This window comes from Rhinolophus hipposideros (genome assembly GCF_964194185.1).
Source record: "Rhinolophus hipposideros genome assembly, chromosome: 6".
NCBI classification, from domain to species: domain Eukaryota; kingdom Metazoa; phylum Chordata; class Mammalia; order Chiroptera; family Rhinolophidae; genus Rhinolophus; species Rhinolophus hipposideros.
Window position 1 is genome coordinate 52,717,587 of NC_138052.1, and position 18,249 is coordinate 52,735,835.

At 36.5% G+C, this 18,249-nt stretch overlaps 2 protein-coding genes across 8 annotated transcripts in view; one reads left to right on the plus strand and one right to left on the minus strand.

The window, feature by feature from the left end:
• The window catches only part of NFE2L2 (NFE2 like bZIP transcription factor 2), a 127,160-nt gene extending 110,211 nt beyond the window's left edge, over positions 1–16,949 (minus strand). For 3 of the 5 annotated variants that reach the window (XM_081050989.1, XM_081050978.1, XM_081050983.1), the window contains exons 1-2: positions 16,826–16,949; positions 14,482–14,563 (exon numbers count right to left, since the gene is read on the minus strand). The gene's annotated coding sequence lies outside the window, so the exon portion shown is untranslated. The remainder of the gene's footprint in view (positions 1–14,481; positions 14,564–16,825) is intronic. The other 2 variants (XM_081050993.1, XM_081050981.1) reach the window with 2 other exon arrangements.
• AGPS (alkylglycerone phosphate synthase) overlaps positions 16,945–18,249 on the plus strand; it is a 124,079-nt gene continuing 122,774 nt past the window's right edge. For 2 of the 3 annotated variants that reach the window (XR_013993492.1, XM_081050970.1), the window contains exon 1: positions 16,946–17,298. Coding sequence is in view for 2 of the 3 variants with exons in the window: in XM_081050970.1 (XP_080907096.1) it covers positions 16,967–17,298 (332 nt within the window). In the remaining variant the exon portion in view is untranslated. Of the gene's footprint in view, positions 17,299–18,249 lie in introns of all 3 variants that reach the window. The other variant, XM_081050971.1, reaches the window with a different exon arrangement.

An 18,249-nucleotide genomic window follows, 5' to 3' on the forward strand; every position in this document is an offset into this window, starting at 1 on the left:
CCATCTGACATTGGGAGAACGGTGGTAGCGCCAGCAGATTTGGAGAAATTAGCAATTGTAGGTGCAGCCAATCCAAACTCTTGAAAGTCACAACTCTAGAACATACCAAGACGAATGTAGAACTAATTACTGTGCAAGTCATACACTATAGAGAAACCTTGATTGTAAATTTAAAGAACATATTCAACAAGACAGCAGACATCACTGATTTGATAAGGCCTGTGGATAAGAATGACTAATAATTTGTATAAATTTCAGGCTAGGCTTGCTAAAAATGTTATGCATGACAAATCATGAAAACAGTAATGAGAAGTTCATGTTTTTTCACTCACGTGAAATCATTTTGTGGTCCACTAATCCTGCTATAGGTAGCAAGTCCTCTTTTCCCCCAGCCAAGGGAGAGATAATAGAGCAAAACATGTCTTTGACCGTACATGTCTTCAAAATATTTGGTATTTCCATAACTAAGCACAATGAGACTTGCTGGAACTGCAAGTCAATACATAACTGAACTACTTGAGCAAATTACTTGAAGGAAACAAAATCAATATGATTAAAAACCCAGACACAGTTTAAAAGTGATGCACGTAAGATTTGGCTTTGCTGGAAACTCAGGTGTTAGGAATCCTGAAATGGACCTTATTGACATTCAGTATGACTTTGTGCTCTTCATCTAAGCTTCTTCGCCATCATTAAACACCTGCGGGATGCGTACACCCACTCAGAGCATGCCGAGATGCAGTTCGAGAAGGTCACTTTATTAAAAAAAGGGATAAATGCCCACAGATGATTTTCTTTTTCTGGATAAAAAAGCTGAAAGGGGATAATGAATTATTATTCATGGAATTTAGGGTAGGGGATAGTTTGTCCATTTTATACAAACATGATACTTTATCCACTTCTGAACCCCATTCTGTCTATAAAGCTACCCTGTTTCCCCCAAAATAAATCCTAGCAGGACAATCAGCTCTAATACGTGTTTTGGAGCAAAAATTAATATAAGACCCGGTCATACATAAGACCCGGTATTATATTATTATGTTATGTTATATGTTATGCTGCTTTGTTATGTTATATATTATATTGTATTGCATTATATATTATATTATATTATATTATATTATATTATATTATATTATATTATATTATATTACTTGGTCTTACATTAATTTTTGCTCCAAAAGATGCATTAGAGCTGATTGTCCGGCTAGGTCTTATTTTCAGGGAAACACAGTATTGCCAATTCAAGTTAAATATCAAAGACAAAGGCAGGGCTGCTAATCTTCTCATTTTCCACCGTATACAACTTTCCTTTCACAGCAAGCATCATCCTCTCATATAAGAAACTAGGAATACATTTGGAAGCATCATGATTCTTTCCATGTACTGAGATATTATTAGATTCCCTCCTTTCCTTTTAACAATGTTCTTGTAAATCTGCACCCCTCCCTCATCCTAACTAAGAAGTCCCAACTCCTTGCTGCTTCTACTCATTCTACTACTCACTCTACTCAAGTATCATCTTGAGTTCTAGTACTTTCACCCAAGGAATATGTAAGCTCACAAACCTTAGCCACCCGTCTAAATTATGGCTCCATGTATAGAAACACTGAATTTATATGTGTACTTGTGAGTGTTTGTGTGTGCAATAAACTTTCTAGGTCTGTTTAAAAAGGCTCAATTCTGCCCAGTTGACTGAGCTTACCTTATGGCTAAGAGAAATATTTATTATGTAGATTTAGCTTAAGTATCATATTCAAACATTAAGAACATGCTCCCCTGACCTTCACCAGGACATTAACAATTCAAATTTCGACTGACCACTTTGGGTCACCATTCACAGAATGGTTCATCAATGATCACTGTCCTTTGGGTGCTGGCCTTGGGTATTTGTATCTTGAGCGCTTGCTCTGTAGAACCTTATAATTTAAGCCAATGTATCCAAAGGGATATAAGTAGGTGTTATGGGGAAAACCATTTTGTGGGCAAACATACTGCATTATACAAGGTTACAAAGAATTTTCACAACTGTAATAACGTAATGGACAATATGACTTTTCAAGAGGGCAGAATTATAGTGGTGTTTCCCAAATTTATGACAGCACAACCAGAGAAACACTCCCCCAAAAGAACTAGTATCCTACAGAATTTACATTGGGAAACTTTAAACTGGCTAAATTTCTGAAGTGGCAGATTCCTGTAAACCACATTCTTCTGTTCTCTTTCCCACAAGAGCAAAGTGCAGAATATGTCATAGACCTCTGGAAAATGCTCAATTGCTATCTGGGGTTTGACCAACTCTTGGCAGAGAACCAGAACCAGATGTACAACTATCAAACTAGAGTCTGGTCACTTAACTAATTCTAGGATGGAATGCAATAATACTGACTCTTAATGTAATCAGTTCTTATTACACTTGGTTCTTTGGTGTGTGTGTGTGTGTGTGTGTGTGTGTGTGTGTGTGTGTGTACTTTACAATTGTATTGAATCCTCAACTTTAAAAATTATTTTATATTTAATTTTCCATTTATCACTCTAGATACCCCCTAGATTTTAGAATATTTTAGAGTATTTTAATATTTATAATATTTTACTTATATAATATTTATTTATATAATATTTTTATTTATATAATATTTAATATATAATATATTTGTATAAATATATATTATTTATATAATTTATATATATTATATAAATATATAATATATAAATTATTTATATAATTATATTTATATATAATATATAATATATTTATATATTATATACATTAAATATATATAATATTTAATGTATATAATATAACAATATAATTTTATTTATATATTTATTTATATAATATTTATAATATTTAGAATATTTTAGAATATTCTAGATTTTAGAATATTTAAAAAATAAGTTCAAAATGTTTATAAATACTTAGTTCTTAAGGAAAAAAATGTTTATAGGTCACCTTTCCAAGAGTAATTTATTTTGACTTCTTGGTAAGAGTCCAATGACTCCGTGGGCTGGCTATTTCTTCAAAAGGTCCATTGTATAATAGAAAATTTTCAAAAATGACTTCCAAAATACTAAGTTCATGAATTTTTGTTTTATATGCTTCCTAAAAGTATGCAAATCTGGAGAATTTAGACACTTACAAGCCTTATGACAGTAAAAATGTCTAAAAGCATGCAATAATCTCTGATAAAATATGTAATGGCTAAAGCTATGTTTTCTTAAAAATAGATAAGGGGTTAATTTTTTTAGACCGGAATAAGGTTCTGCAATAAAATGAAAAATTAGCTTAACTTAAAATTATAGTTAATTATAATGCACAGAAACATTATAAATCATGTCTCAAAATACATCTATACAAATTGGTTTTTGCAAATCTTTACCATCTATTAGTGTTCCTGAATCAAAATTATAGCAAATTTAATTTTCTTTATGTCTTCTAACTGGGGCAAGGGAGAAGGTAATGGTACAGGGCAATTAAGAAACCAGGAGATGATGAAGATTCACATATGAAAGACCTATAGCTTTGCCCCAAAAGAATAAGGAAATGAATCAACATAATCTGTAGTTTTGCTATGACTGACAGCAGTAATGGTTAAATTTTTTTGTTCAAGTACAAATAGTTGTTAAAATCTATGTACTCCTTTGTATAATTTTCTAGTTGACAAATTTCTTTAACATAATTGTTGCAAAGGATTTAATTCTGTCATTCTAAAAATAGTGGTAATTTCTGAAAAATGATTACTTTTAAATGTATCCAGTAGACTCTAAATACCACAATAATGCCTACCATCAACCACTTAAAAAAAAAATACATGAACAAGTATTTTTTTAATACTTAGAAATTTTAAATCATTCCTTCTTCCCTGTCTAGCTTAAGACTAAAGCCAAAAGCTTTGCCTAAACTAAGGAACAATAATTAGTCATAGACCGAGAAATGCCTTATTAGTTTTTCCTCCAATATCATATTAAATATTTGTGAGCATTTGACCTATGGCTGAAGCAGACTTACCTGTTATTCCCCCTTATATGGCTAGCTTATTCTTAGGTAACAAAAAGAACTTATGTGATGTCATTTCTCTTCAAGAAGTCATATTCATTGCTGAGTCAGGAATTGGCACTTTCCTGAGGATTAATATACTATTTTATTAATTTGTTTTAATATTCGTATGTGTATCAAAACTAAACTAAATTGGGTTTGTCCTTTCTCTTATTTCTAGAGTTAGGAATTACATTTAGTCTTTTGCTATTTTTAGGAAGTTTTATCTTCCAAGGTGTAAAATAGAATGACAAATGACAATGTGTACTTATGAATACTGATATTTCTCCAGGACTCATAACTTTAACAGTACTTTTATATGTATTATTTCATTTGACCCTAACAATATCCTACAAGATGAACAGAGATTAAGATCCCCACCCAAAAGGTAAACAAGGTGAAGAAAGGTAAGGATTGAAGAAAGAGCAAAGGTTTTGCTTAAGATCATACACTAGTTAAGTGGTACAACCAGAACTTCAATCCATGGTTCCTGATTCACAGTTTTGAGTATTTCTACAGGAGCAGGAGGTTTTTCTCCCTCTCCAGTACTGTGAGGTGTATACCATCAGGTCCTCGTGCTAAATATATTCAGCAATATATTTTTGGCACCAGGGTGCCAAAAAAATGTATACAAGTGGACACTTTGGTCAATTTTGCTCAGGCAGTAGTTTGCTGTAATCAGAAGTGTCTGGACACTGATGGTAACCACTTTGAGCACCTCTTGTAATTGCAGAAGTCAAATGTGACTTGTATTCGTCTTTTGTTATCGGTCTATATTGAGTATTACAGGTTTTTTTTTGGTTTTTTAAAAATTTATTGGGGTGACAATTGTTAATGAAATTACATAATTTCAGGTGTACAATTCTGTATTACATCATCTATAAATCCCATTGTGTGTTCACCACCCACAGTACCACAGTTTTAATACTTGTTCCTTTCTTAAAATGTGTTACTTTTTTTGGCATCCTCTGCAGATCAGCCATTTCCATCTCGTACCCAACGAGTTTGGCTTTCTACTCCACTTGAAATCAAGACCAACTGTTGTACCTAACTAAATTATTTTATAAAACACCCACCACTCAGAAACTATTTTAAAAAAAAAGAAAAGCAATTATCTTTATGTGGTTAATTGTGATCACGTTTCCTTCCATTTGGGAGCATGTGTGAGATTTTCCTCTCTCCCCCTTTAATATATGTAACTGGAGAATGCTTTTCTGTTGTTAACCTTTATATCCATTTTAGATTACATCTCATTTCTTATTTATCTGTCTCTCATGTTATCCCTATAAAATGACGACAATCCTTTATGTTACTCTGAGGCAATTCATTCTCAAGGTATCAGGGACAATTCCCTGAAATACGAGAGTAATTGTGAAACTAGTTTCTTTTTAAATATATGCATATATTCATTTTAATTCCTATGGAAGTCATTGGGGGAGGTCTGCCCTTAGGCAGAATTTGGATAGGACAGGTGACTAATCTTGGGTGTAGGCATATTTTGCCTGACCTCTCCTAACCCCCGTTTAGGTGCCTGGTATTCTTGTGGTATGTCTATTCCTGGCACATCAAAACATGCTCTTAGGAAAAAATATGATATCAATCATTTATTCTTTGGTGAGTATTTGAGGGTTCTCTTACATGTTTGTATAAGACAAGATTTATTTTCTATACTACACCAGTTGCCCCCTACTTAACACACACACACACAAATCATACAAAATAAACTTATATCTATGGTTAAGGCCAAGCCAGTCTGTGGGAGTTCCTCAAAAATAAACATATGAGAAAGGAATTAGACATACTGCTATGATCAACAACAGATTTTCCCTGGGAAAAAGTGTCTAGTAAAAGGAACCTAGAAAGAAAATCCACATAACTTGGCTGTATAAACATAATAACTCATAGAGAATGAAACACAAGACAGAATCTCTTCATCCTAAACTATGCAACTCTCTGTTAAAGAATAACAAATATCTATTTTTATTTTGGGGGTGAGGTAGTGTAGGTGATTTATTCTTTAGAGTGGTACCAAAAAAAAAGAAAAAAACTCTTTGAAGAGATACCAATGAATTATCTTGACAAGAAGAAAATATCTGACAACAATATAATTCCACATGTTCTGATAACATCAAGAGAAGACTCAAAAAGGAATCTGTACCTCAGAACTGTAGGATATTGAGAGTACATTGGGTTGGGAGGAGATAATGATTAATAGTGACTATTAGACTCAGAATGAATGGTCACATGCATCAAAGTCTGTCCACGAAGGAGAGTTAATTTATTATTCAACTGAGCATAAAAATGATTATATCTCTCTTTTACCAAAGAGCAAAATTATTATAAAGCCTATTTCTTTCATGATAGCTATTATGAAAGTGAAAAGATGTCACTCATCTTTCCCTTTCCTTTCTACTGTACCTAAATAATCATTCTTGAGTTTGCACAGTATACTGATTTTAGAGCTACTTTTGAGTGTATTAGTCTATTTTTGATGAGAAGATATCTACTTGCCAATAGATCGCATACTTTATTATAATCTAACCAACAACACAGTTGAAAAAATATGATTCTGTGGTGGACTGTGGAATTTATCTACTATTTCAATTGGTTACCCATGTATGAAGTTTTTGAGTTATTTACAATGGTGATTTGCATTTTGAAAATATGGTAGGATGGCCTAAAATATTTTTCAAAACTACTGGTGTTAGAAATCAACACATAAGTATTGATTTGGAGATGAACATGGAGAAAGAGACTGCAGCATAACTTTCAATTTGGTATGTATAAACTGCGGCCTAAGGATACTAGGGATTGTCAGTTTATAACAATTTTAAATTTGTTGAAGGCAAACAACATACACTACAGTATCTTTCTCTTCTACATGATTCTTTGGTTGGGATGGGTAAGGTTACAAATAAACAAAAAAGCCAGACTATAGCATTTTGAGAAAAATCAGATTGAAGTCCACCAGAATGGGACTAGAAACCAGGACCTGAGCTTTGGCAGAAGCACACATGACCCCACTTGGGAACTGTGAGAATTAAACAGAATTTAGCAACAATTGCTATCATTGTTCTTTTCAGATCTGAATGTAGATAAACTCAGCAATCCCCTGGTTTGAGTGCTTGATGGGGAATTCTGCTTTTATACAGAGATTTACAGTGTTATGGTATTTTGAAAGTTTTAAATGATTGGAAATTACCATTTGGCTACCTCTTTGGTAACAAAACCATCCTAGATGGATTGTGGTCAAACTTCACTTAAAGATAACCCTTGCAAATCCATTTTCATAGATCTTATCTCTAATATTAAAACATTATTTCTCTTCTTCTATCCCACATGTAGTAGCGTTTCCAAAATGGTCCCCAATGATCCCAGCCGCCTGGTAGTCACATCCTTGTGTTTCCCCTTCCATGAAATACTAGGTTTGGTCTGCATGACCAACATAATAAGGTAGAAATGATGGTATGTTACTTCCAAGACTAGATTATAAATGCCCATGGCTTCTATCTTGGGCATACTTTCATTCGTTTGCTCTCTTCTTTCTCTGTCTCTGTTTCTCTCTCTCTCTCTCTCTCTCTGAATACTTTGTGAGAAACATGTCATGAGGACACTCAGGCAGTCTTTGGTGAGACTTTGTGGTAAGAAACTGACGCTGGCTAACAATCTCGTGAGTGAACTTAGAAGTGGGCTCTTCAGCTACAGGGAAGCCTTGAGATGAGTGCAACTTCTTAGGAGATCCTGAACCAGAAGCACCTGCCTAAGCCACTTGTGAGTTCTTGACCCTCGGAAAGAGTGCGAGATAATAAATGTTTATTGTTTTAAGCTGCTAAATTTTGAGGTGATTTGTTAGCCAGCAATAGATAACCAACACATGACAACTGTATTGACATGTGAAATACTGGTTACATTATGTTCAAGAAACGACCTCTTTTGCTGTCTCTGCAGGTGGCAGTTAATTGCTCACCAGAGCTTTTCAAGGTGCTTTGCAAAGCTACTGCAGAAAATAATTGACCTGATGATGTTACCTGATGGAGTTCATTCAAATCGAGGAGGATAAACATATCACTCTAAGATATCTATTAATGTTTACTCACATTGGTTAACTTGACCTTCCAATTATTACAATTGCTGGATGGTTAAGTAACACAATGTGTTCCATAGCTGTTTTTTTGCTTTTTTTTTTTTTTTAATCATTCCTCACTTTCAAAAACAAGGGATAATACCAGTTTCCGAGATGCTACTGGAGAAATCATGGCATTAAAGTTAAGGACTAGTTGAAGATGCTAGGACCACTGATCAATTTTCATTTATGGAGTGACATTACTAGCATATTTGGTCTTTGAATATTGGGAAAGGTAGCGCATACTAGAATTTTCCCCCCTTCTTTACACTTTCTAGGTTTTTTTATAATCTGCATTGACTGTTTTGAAATAGTAATAAAAAAGGAAAAGTTAAAATTTTAAATATAATTCATACATTTTTATTACAGAAAATTTGAAACATACAAAATTAGAGTATATGGACCTTCATGCAGCCATCAACCCAGCTTTAACAAGGCCAATTTTGTTTGATCTACTCTCCAGTCCTCTTGCTGCCTCGCTGCTCACAATGGATTATTTAGATGCAAATCTAAAACATCATATTCTTTCATAAGGCAAAGTAATTTTAACAATCTCATTTCAAAGCTGGAGCAGTTGTTCTCACCAATTGGGTCTAAGGAAATGTGATTTAGCTGAAATGTGTTTTTATTTTAGGCAAGTTGCATAACTGGCCATCAACCTATATTTTATGATTTCTCATAAGGTAAAACAGAATTTTCACACATTTTAATGGAGGTTTAATGTCTTCACATCCTGAACTCTGGGTTTCTGCAATGTTTTTCCTGACATTTTAAGATCTGCTGGGGAGCTGGGAGAACCGTAAGTTGGTTACAATAAACAAACTCCCTCAACTATGAGGTAGTCTTTAGAAAGTCATGGTTAGAACTTGGGATGGTGCTTCCTATGACTACAAATGTACTTGTAGTTAAGGTGCAAAAGGGCAGACCAGCGGGTAGTCACTGAAGGCTGCTTTTCCTGACCCCTAGTGCTTTAGAAGCAGAACCAGGAACCAGCATACAAAGTGGCTCATTCACTCAAACATCTCCGCCCTTTTGAAGAGCCCCCGTTTGCTGTGAGGCCTCGCTCTCTCCCTGATTATTGTTGCATCTGGTGTCGCGGTTTTCCAGCTGGTGCACTTCTTCCCTGTAGGAGGTTTCTTGATGGTCATCCGTCTATCATCCTCCTGCCTGCTCTCTGGAGGCTCATCCTATGACTCTACGCAGGCAACTTCTAACCTGAACTGCGATTAAATGGTTTTAAAAATTGCTTATGGATCATATGCTCATCATAACTAAAAAGTGTTAGAACTGACTATAATTAAATTTTCAGTAATATGAATTTCAACTCTGCCCCCTCATACATGAATTGGATTTGGAAATTTGATTTTAAAATGTAGGAATCACCTTCCAAATGTGATTGTATGAAATTAAAAATATACATATTGCAGATAGAGCATACTAAAATATGAAATTATGCCTGAAATATTTTTGACAACTTTGTTTGGTGGCATTGCATACTACTTCTTTGTGGCAACAGCATTAACTACTTTTAGCATCCAGTTATCTAGAGCTTTCCTAGTGATCATTTTAGCAGACATCTATAGAAATACTCTAAAGCAGCAGTTCTCAAGATGAGGTCTGGAAACCCTTGTGGGTCCTTGACACTCTTTCAGGGAGGGGTCAGCAAAATCAAAACTATTTTCATAATAAAAGTAAGAAGTTATTTGGCTTTTCCACTCTCATTTGCTCATGAGTGTAAAGTGGAGTTTTCCAGCAGTGACATGGCATGTGCTAACTCAACAGATTGAATTTGGAAGCAGATATGAGAATCCAGCTGTCTTGTATTAAGCGTGATAGGCATTAGGTTTGCAAAAATGTAATGGCATTCTATTCTCTTTTTTCATGGAAAATATAGTAATTTTTAATAAAAATATATTTATATTAATATGTATTGATTAGTTTATCATTATTCTTTTAAAATAAATTGATGAAGAAATATTTTAAATACTTTTCAATTTTAATTTCTAATATGGTATAGATAGGTGGGTAGGTAGATATAAACATAAACAAAAGTTCTTTAGGGGTATCAATTTTTAAGACTATAAAGGAATCCTAGAGACCAAAAAGTTTGTTTACTTAAAAACTTAAAAAGTTTACTTGAAAGTTTACTGCTTCAGAGTACTAACTGATAAATATCAAATCTTAATCTAATATATTCCAAAGAAAATAATATATATATATATTTTAAAGATTTTATTAGGGAAGGGGAACAGGACTTTATTGGGGAACAGTATGTACTTCCAGGACTTTTTACAAGTCAAGTTGTTGTCCTTTCAATCATAGTTGTGGAGGGTGCAGCTCAGCTCCAGGTCCAGTTGCCCTTGTTAGTTGCAGTGGGCGGAGCCCACCATCCCTTGCAGGACTCAAGGAGTCCAACGGGCAACTTTGTGGTTGAGAGCCCACTGGCCCATGTGGGAATCAAACCAATGATCTTCGACATTAGAAGCACAGAGCTCCAACCTTCTGAGCCATGGGGCCAGCTGAAAATAATTATTTTAAAGTGACTTTTGACTTTGGTTTCCAAAATACTTGCATATTTATCATTTTACAATAAATCAGAGAGGTAGGGCATCAGAAATTATTCCTACCTAAAATATGAACTAATCAAGACACAAAGAACTTTGGTTTTTAGCATAAGTTAGTAGCACAGCAGTAAAAGAATATAAAGCACTTTCAACTTTACCCCAATGATTTGGCTAATTAAGTCAGTTTCTCCTTATCGTATATACATTAGTGTGATTGTGACATCCTGAAATAGAATAGTGTAACAACAGAACACAGAATCATCTCTAGCCACTTTCACATTAACCATCTTTACTTAGCAGCTAACTCAGTGCCTTTTACTGGAGCAGACAGCTAACCACAATTCAATGCTTTTCTGTCATTTAAAAATATTGTTAACTTCTTTTTGTAGAAGTTCTTTAGGTCTTTATCATTTGCTGGTACAGCTTGTTTTTCCGACTGCTAACAATTTCTCAGGTATCCCTGACAGGCTGACTTCCACTTCAGAATGAATTCCAAAGTAGTGGTCTTTACAGCTTGTCATGCTAATCCCCTGCTCAAGAACTTATAATAGCTCCCACCACATCAAGTTTTCACTTCTCTGATATGTTTTCAATGTTCCCATAATTTTGTTTTCCATTACCTATTTAACCTTATTTCTTTTCCTCCTAATATGGATTATTTTTTTCCAGAGGCTATCTTCTTGACACCAGCCTTACTCCTATTTCTATAACAGCCCTTACAATTTATTATAGCTTTCCTCATTAATTCTTTAATACACCTGTGAAGTAGTCATTACTATCCTGATTTTACAGATAAGGAGCCAAGCCCAGAGATATTAATGTGACAAACTCTAGACAACACATCAGGTCAACGGTAGAGACAATCTTAGAACCCGAATCTGTCTGGCAATGAGGCTAGTGATCCTACACCAAATATATTAGTACGTCAATTAAATTTAACTGGGCTAAATGATCCAGGATTTTATGCTTAGACTGCTTAAAAGAAAACAACTAAATGCTGTTTATAAGAAACACATTTAAAATATCTGGCTACAGAAAGATTAAAAGCTATAGGATAGGAACACACACACACTCACACATGGTATAGATAAATTTTAAGATAAGCATTATAGACAAGAGGGACATTTAGTAATTTTAGAAGGTTCAATTTATCAGGAAAATATAATTTGGACATATCTAATATATAACTTCAAAGTATAGAAAGCAAAAACTAGCAGTACAAGAAAAATAAATAAATCCATAATAGTGGGAGAGTTTAACATACTTCAATAACTGATAAAATAAATTGACAAAATACCAGTTAGGATATAAAAAACTTGGAAAACATAACCATTAGGTCAGCCATTTGTATTTGGGGAACACTGTACCCCAAAACAAGAGAGAATACTTACTCTTTTCAAATACAAACTATTTGGAACTGAATAATAATGAAGATACTGTTATTAAAACTTGCATGAATGAAATTAATTGATTAGAGAGAAATTTATAGCCATAAATACATATATCAGAAAACAAACACACACACAAAAGTCTGAGAAATCAACGAACTAAGCGTTCATTTCAAGAAATTAGAAAAAAAAGGTAGAAGATACAAATGACAAGGAATAGCAGAAATTAATTTTAAAAAGCATGCATATAATAAGATCAACAAAGTCAAAAGCTGGTCCTTTGAAAAAGTAATAAAATTGATTAATGCCTAGCAAACTGATTGAACGAGAGAGAGAAAGAAAAAAGAGAGAGAGAGAGAGAAATAACCAACGTAGGGAATGAAAAATTACCACAGATTCTATGGACATTAAAACAATAATAAAAGATACTTTATCAGTAAATTTGAAAACGTAAATGAAGCAAACAATTTGCTAGAAAAATACTGAAAAACTGAAACAAATAGAAATAGAAAATCCAAATAGTATTAAACTATTTAATCCATAAATAAAAACCTTCCCATAAAAAACCTTGAGTTTTCTTTGGTGAATTCTTTTTTTTTTTTTTTTTTAAGGAGGGAGCGGCTCACAGTGGCCCATTCAGGGTTTGAACTGGCAATCTTAGTGCTACCAGCACCACGCTCTAACCAACTGAGCTAACCGACCATCTTTGGTGAATTCTAACAAAAATTTAAGAAATAATGATGAGTCTTACATGGTAAACTCTTCCTGAGATTAGAAAACAAGGGAGTCCTCACTAGCCTGTCTCACGAGGCCAACAAAACCTGACATGTTCCTTGTTAGAAAAGGAAAATAATAGACCGACTTTACATATAAACACAGATACAAAATATTAAACAAAATTTTGATACTCTATATTCAGTAATATATAAAATGGCCAGAATTGCAAGGTTGGTTGAACAGTGAACAATTAATCCATGTAATTTGCCATACTAACAAAATAAAGGAGAAAAATCACATGATTTTCTCGACAGATGCAGAAAAAACATCTAATAAAATTCAAAATCCATTCATGATGAAAATTCTCAGCAAACTAGGATTTGAAGGGGAGTTGCTTAACCTGTTAAAAGGTTTACTTTTTTTAAAGCAACCCACTTCAAACAATGATGAAATGTTGAGAAATTTCCTTTTGAAATTAGGAAGAAGGAAATGGGTCCACTATCACAACTTCTATTCAACATTGCATTGGAGGTCCGAGTCAGTTGGATAAGATAAGGAAAAACAGTACTACACAAGGTTTGTAAGGGAAGAAAAAGAAGTACAAGGGCTGTAAAGGAAGAAATCGACTGCTATTATTCACAAATGATATATGTAAAAGATCTAAAAGAATATGTATACAATAGTTAGAACAGTGTAATACTGGCCTAAGGGAGATAAATAGACCAATAGAATAGAGAGCCCAGAAATAGACCAATGCTCTATGAACACTTGATTTATGACAAAGGTGGCAAAGTAGAACAAGATCTTTTCAACAAGTAGTGCTGAGACAACTGTATACTCATATGGAAAAAAGTGATCTACACCATAAACAATCAATTCCAGGTAAACTGTAGATATAAATATGAAAGAAAAACAATAAGGCCTCTAGAAGGTAACACAGATTTATCCATTACACATTCATAAATGATGCTATACAAATGGCCGACAAACACACAAAAAAGATACTTGACTGCACTAGTAATCAGGGAAACGCAAATTAAATCCACAATAAGATAATAGTATATAATAGCTAAAACCAACGAGACTGGCAATAACACACGTCAAAGCAATGGGAACTCTCATATGCTGCTGGGATGGCAGGTTTTGTACAATTCTTTTGGAAAACAGTTTGGCATTTTATTATCTATTAAACATATGCATACTCTATGACCTAGCGATTCCACTCTTAGATGGCTACTCAACAAAAATTCATCTACATGTCCATCTGGACATATGCAAGAATATTTATACAAACCTATTCACAATAGCCCCAAACTGGAAATAACTCAAATGTCCATTAATTGTAGAATAAACCTTGGTATATGCCTTCAATGGAATACTACTTATATATATATAAGTATACTACTTATAAGTATAACTATACTACTACTTATATACATATATATGTATCAAAGAAAATGAATGTACTACAACTACATGCAACAACATGGATGAATCTCATAAACGCAATGTTGAGTGAAAGAAATCAGACACAAAATAATACTATATGATTCTATTTATATAAATGCAAACAAATAAGGAATGCATGCTAAATTGTTAAAACCATAAAGAAAAACAGGAAATGCATATCATAAAACTCAAAACAGTAGTTACCTTTGGCAAGTAGGGAGGATGAAGTGGTTGGGAGAGGGCACAGGGGGATCTCTGGGGTGCTGGCAGTGTTCTATTTCTTGACCTAGATGGAAGTTACAGGGTGTTTGATCTGTGATAATTTACACGTTTCACTATTCTCTGCATTATATTTTATAATAAAGATATGTAAAAATGCAAGATTTCCTTTATTCAGGGATCACTTAGAAGCTCAAGGAGTGATGAAAATCAGTAAAAAAAATTGGTGCATGTTTTAGGAATTAACCTATCCTATTTAGACTTCCTTGTGCTTCATTTTAGAAGAGATGTCATAAATGCAAATAAAGGTCACTCCATTTAAAATTCCACATGTCACCGGTTCACCCGTTTCTGTACATGTGGTAAGCTCTCCATGGATATGGGTTTATCAAAGGCCAAGTGTTCCAGAGGTTCATTGAGGCCATCCTGAAGTTTTGCTTTTTGTGGGAATCATAAGCATCTCAATGGACCATGCTATAAGTGAAACATTCATTCTTCTTAGGTAGCATGAAATAAATTTCAGGGCACTCTGCTTGGGCTTTGTTCTTGTAAGTGTTAGGGGTAGGAAACCTTTCACTAAGGCCAGCTGCATCACACTTATTCTACCCAATAGTATCACAGTTTTCCCCCACATATATCCTAACTCCTAATTAGCCTGATTATATCATATAGATGAAGCACTGGCTTTAATACTTTCTATGTCATAGCGCATAGTAATGAATTAGGTATATAACAGAATCTCAACAAATGCTTTTACTGCCTATATGTATTTTATTACACATATTTGAAATGTAATCAGTAGTTTTTCCACTGGTATATAATTATGGTTTACATCAAACTTTTCATCACCCAGAGGATTTTTTTTATTCTGTTGATATCTGCAAATTTTATAAATTTGGCTCCTGAGAGCTGGCAAGAAGCACAGCCCTACTTCAGTTTGGACAAGACTAAAGATGTCAGTTAACTACATTTACATTTAAAGCTTGCCGGTCATGGTAGACTAAGCTCTCTGGAAGTCCAGCAAAAATTAATAGACCTGTTTCATTCCAAAAAGATTTGGTGTTGCTTATATAGTATTTTGGCAAAAATCTACTAATTTTACATGAATGGAAGCAAACATGCTAGTTGGTGTTTTAACGCTATTTCTAGTACCATCTAGAAAGGGTGTGGGAAGGTCGATGACTTAGAGTTGCTGAATTCTTGAACTTGAGGAGCCTTTCTTCTTAGAGCACTTAGCAATTTACTCCTACTCCTGTCCTTTTTCTTCACTGCTAGTTAATTTGAAATAGTCAATGACTTCCTCTAGGAAGAGCACGATGGTTAGACGCAGCAGCTAAACAGGAGTTGGGCTCAGTGATTGTAGAGCAAGACTAAATATTTAATGCTGAACTCTCTCTTAAGATCTGGAGATCCGACATCCAAATCAAGTCCTCCTATTGCCTGAATTTTTTCATAACTAGTAAAGAGTTCTTTTGTATTAGTCAAATAACTCCTCAAGTGTCTTTTTCACAGTCAGTGGTAGAAAGAAGGTGATTATTCAGAAAGGAGGTGACTTCATTGGGTTTGGAATCCTTATGGCAGTCCTTTTTCTTATCATTTCCAAGGCATCTCTGAATTGGACATTACGCAAAAAGGAACTTTACACCTGATGGTTAGGTCTGCAATCTAATCCACTGGCTGCAAACGGCTGAGGAGCACTGTCCTATGAGATCCTCCTCCTTTCACCAAGTGCTATTCGCCACAAACGAAGTCAATATGTAGATAAGCGAGAAGTCTTAAGAAGAGCTCTTGGGTAATTTTACCTGTAGCAATAAAAACCTTTGCCTCCATTAGGGTAAGGAAGGGCCTGGCATCCCATAACAAATGTATAGAGAACTTAGATTGCTTTAGCATTTACTAGCTGCACGCCCTTGGGCAAGTTAGTGTCTCTGCGCGTCTTCTTTTCTTTGTTCATCAGTAAAATGGAGATTACTAACTTGAGATCCAGCACTAAGTACAGCCAGGTACGAAGCAGGCGATGAGAAAATGATAACTCTTTTCTCTAATGGTTATAGGCAAGGAGTCAGTTGGAGCTACTTTAGGGGTTGGGGGCAGAGGTGGAGCAGGAGGAACTCTTCCAGGGAAAGGATGCGCTAGTTCTGCTGTCCCCTCTAGCAGCGCCGCTCACGCCTCTCGCTCTAGGCTTCTGCCCCCGAAAGCTACTCCAGAGGCCCAGGCCACAGCCGAGAACACCACCCGGGGTTACTAGGGCACTTCGGGGACGCTTGTGGTTTGGCTCCTGGTCCAGCCCAGCCCGAGTTGAGCCAGCTCGGGGACAGTTGGAACTCACCTGCTCGGCAGGTGCACACCGCCGGAGGCGTGACCGCAGAGGAAGGCGGGCGCGGTGGGCGGGAGCTGAGAATGTGGAGCTTCAGGCGCATGGCACCCGCCGCCCAGGCGCCGCGGTGGCTGCCGGGATGCGCCGCAGCGAATGGTCGCGCCGGGCGCCGCTCTGAGTGACCTTTCACCCGCGCCCAGCGGTCCCGGGCGGCGGCACAAGGCGGAAGCCATGGCGGAGGCGGAGGCGGCGGGTGCAGCCGGCGGGACTGGCGCGGGCCCCGGCTCTGCAGCGGATCGGGACCGGGACCCGGAACCGGACCGCGCCGGGCGGAGGCTGCGGGTTCTCTCGGGCCATCTGCTGGGCCAGCCCCGGGAGGCGCTGAGTACCAATGAGTGCAAAGCGCGGAAAGCCGCGTCGGCTGCCACGGCGGCGCCCACGGCCACTCCCGCCGCGCAGGAGTCGGGTACCATCCCCAAGAAGCGGTGAGTCGCGGCTCTGTGCGGCGAGCCGGCGGCGAGGGACCAGGCCGCGCGTGTGCTGCGGGAGGGCACGGACGGGCTGGGAGGAGAGGTGACACGCGTGGGCGGAAGGCGCCCCGGTCCCTGAAAGTACTGAGCCATCTCTCTCTCGAGAGGGAGTGGACGAGACTCTGGATTTAGGAGTAGTCAGGAAGGGCGCGGGGTGGAGTGCTGGATTTGGGCAACTATTTGAGAGGAACAGACCCGAAGAACTCCTATTGGGGAACCTTTAAGGGGACCTTTTCTTGGATTCCTCATACCAGGAATTTATTCTCTCTCTTGAATTAGTACTTTGGGGGCTAAGGTCTCGGGATGGATACAAGGGGTTCTATTATGATTCTTCGAGGAGTTTTAAGTTTGTGCTAGATGATGGATCTCTTCCACTTCGCCCAAGCCTGGCTGCGGGGAAGAAGGCATGACAGGTTTCTGTGGGGCCGGCTTCTGCTTGCTTAGGGGCACGGTGTTAGACTTTGAGGGGAGAAACCGAGGTGTGGGTAGGAAGCAGTAAACTGCAGACATAGTTAGTGATTCGAGCGGGTGATGGTAGCGCCTGAACTCTTGTGTAACCAGAAGCTGAAACACCCTTGTCTGTGCATGAGGATGTTCTCGTGATCTTGACTTCTGACTTTTTGGAGAAAACATAAGCTCTGATGGAAGCTGCTAGGATAAGCTCTTTTTTTTTTCCGGAGATGTGACTTTGTCAGTGTGGATAAACTTTGAGAGTGACGAAAATGTTGCTCATGTTTAATGCGTACTTTCAATGTGCCAGAGGTTGTGCTAAATCTATTATTTATTTTACTCCCCTCTAAACTATGAGGTAGGTGCAGTTGTCTCCCTTTTTACAAATGAAGAAATTAAAGAGATTTTTACAAGCCTGCTGCAGGCTTGGCAGGTATATATTGTGTGGCAGGGTAG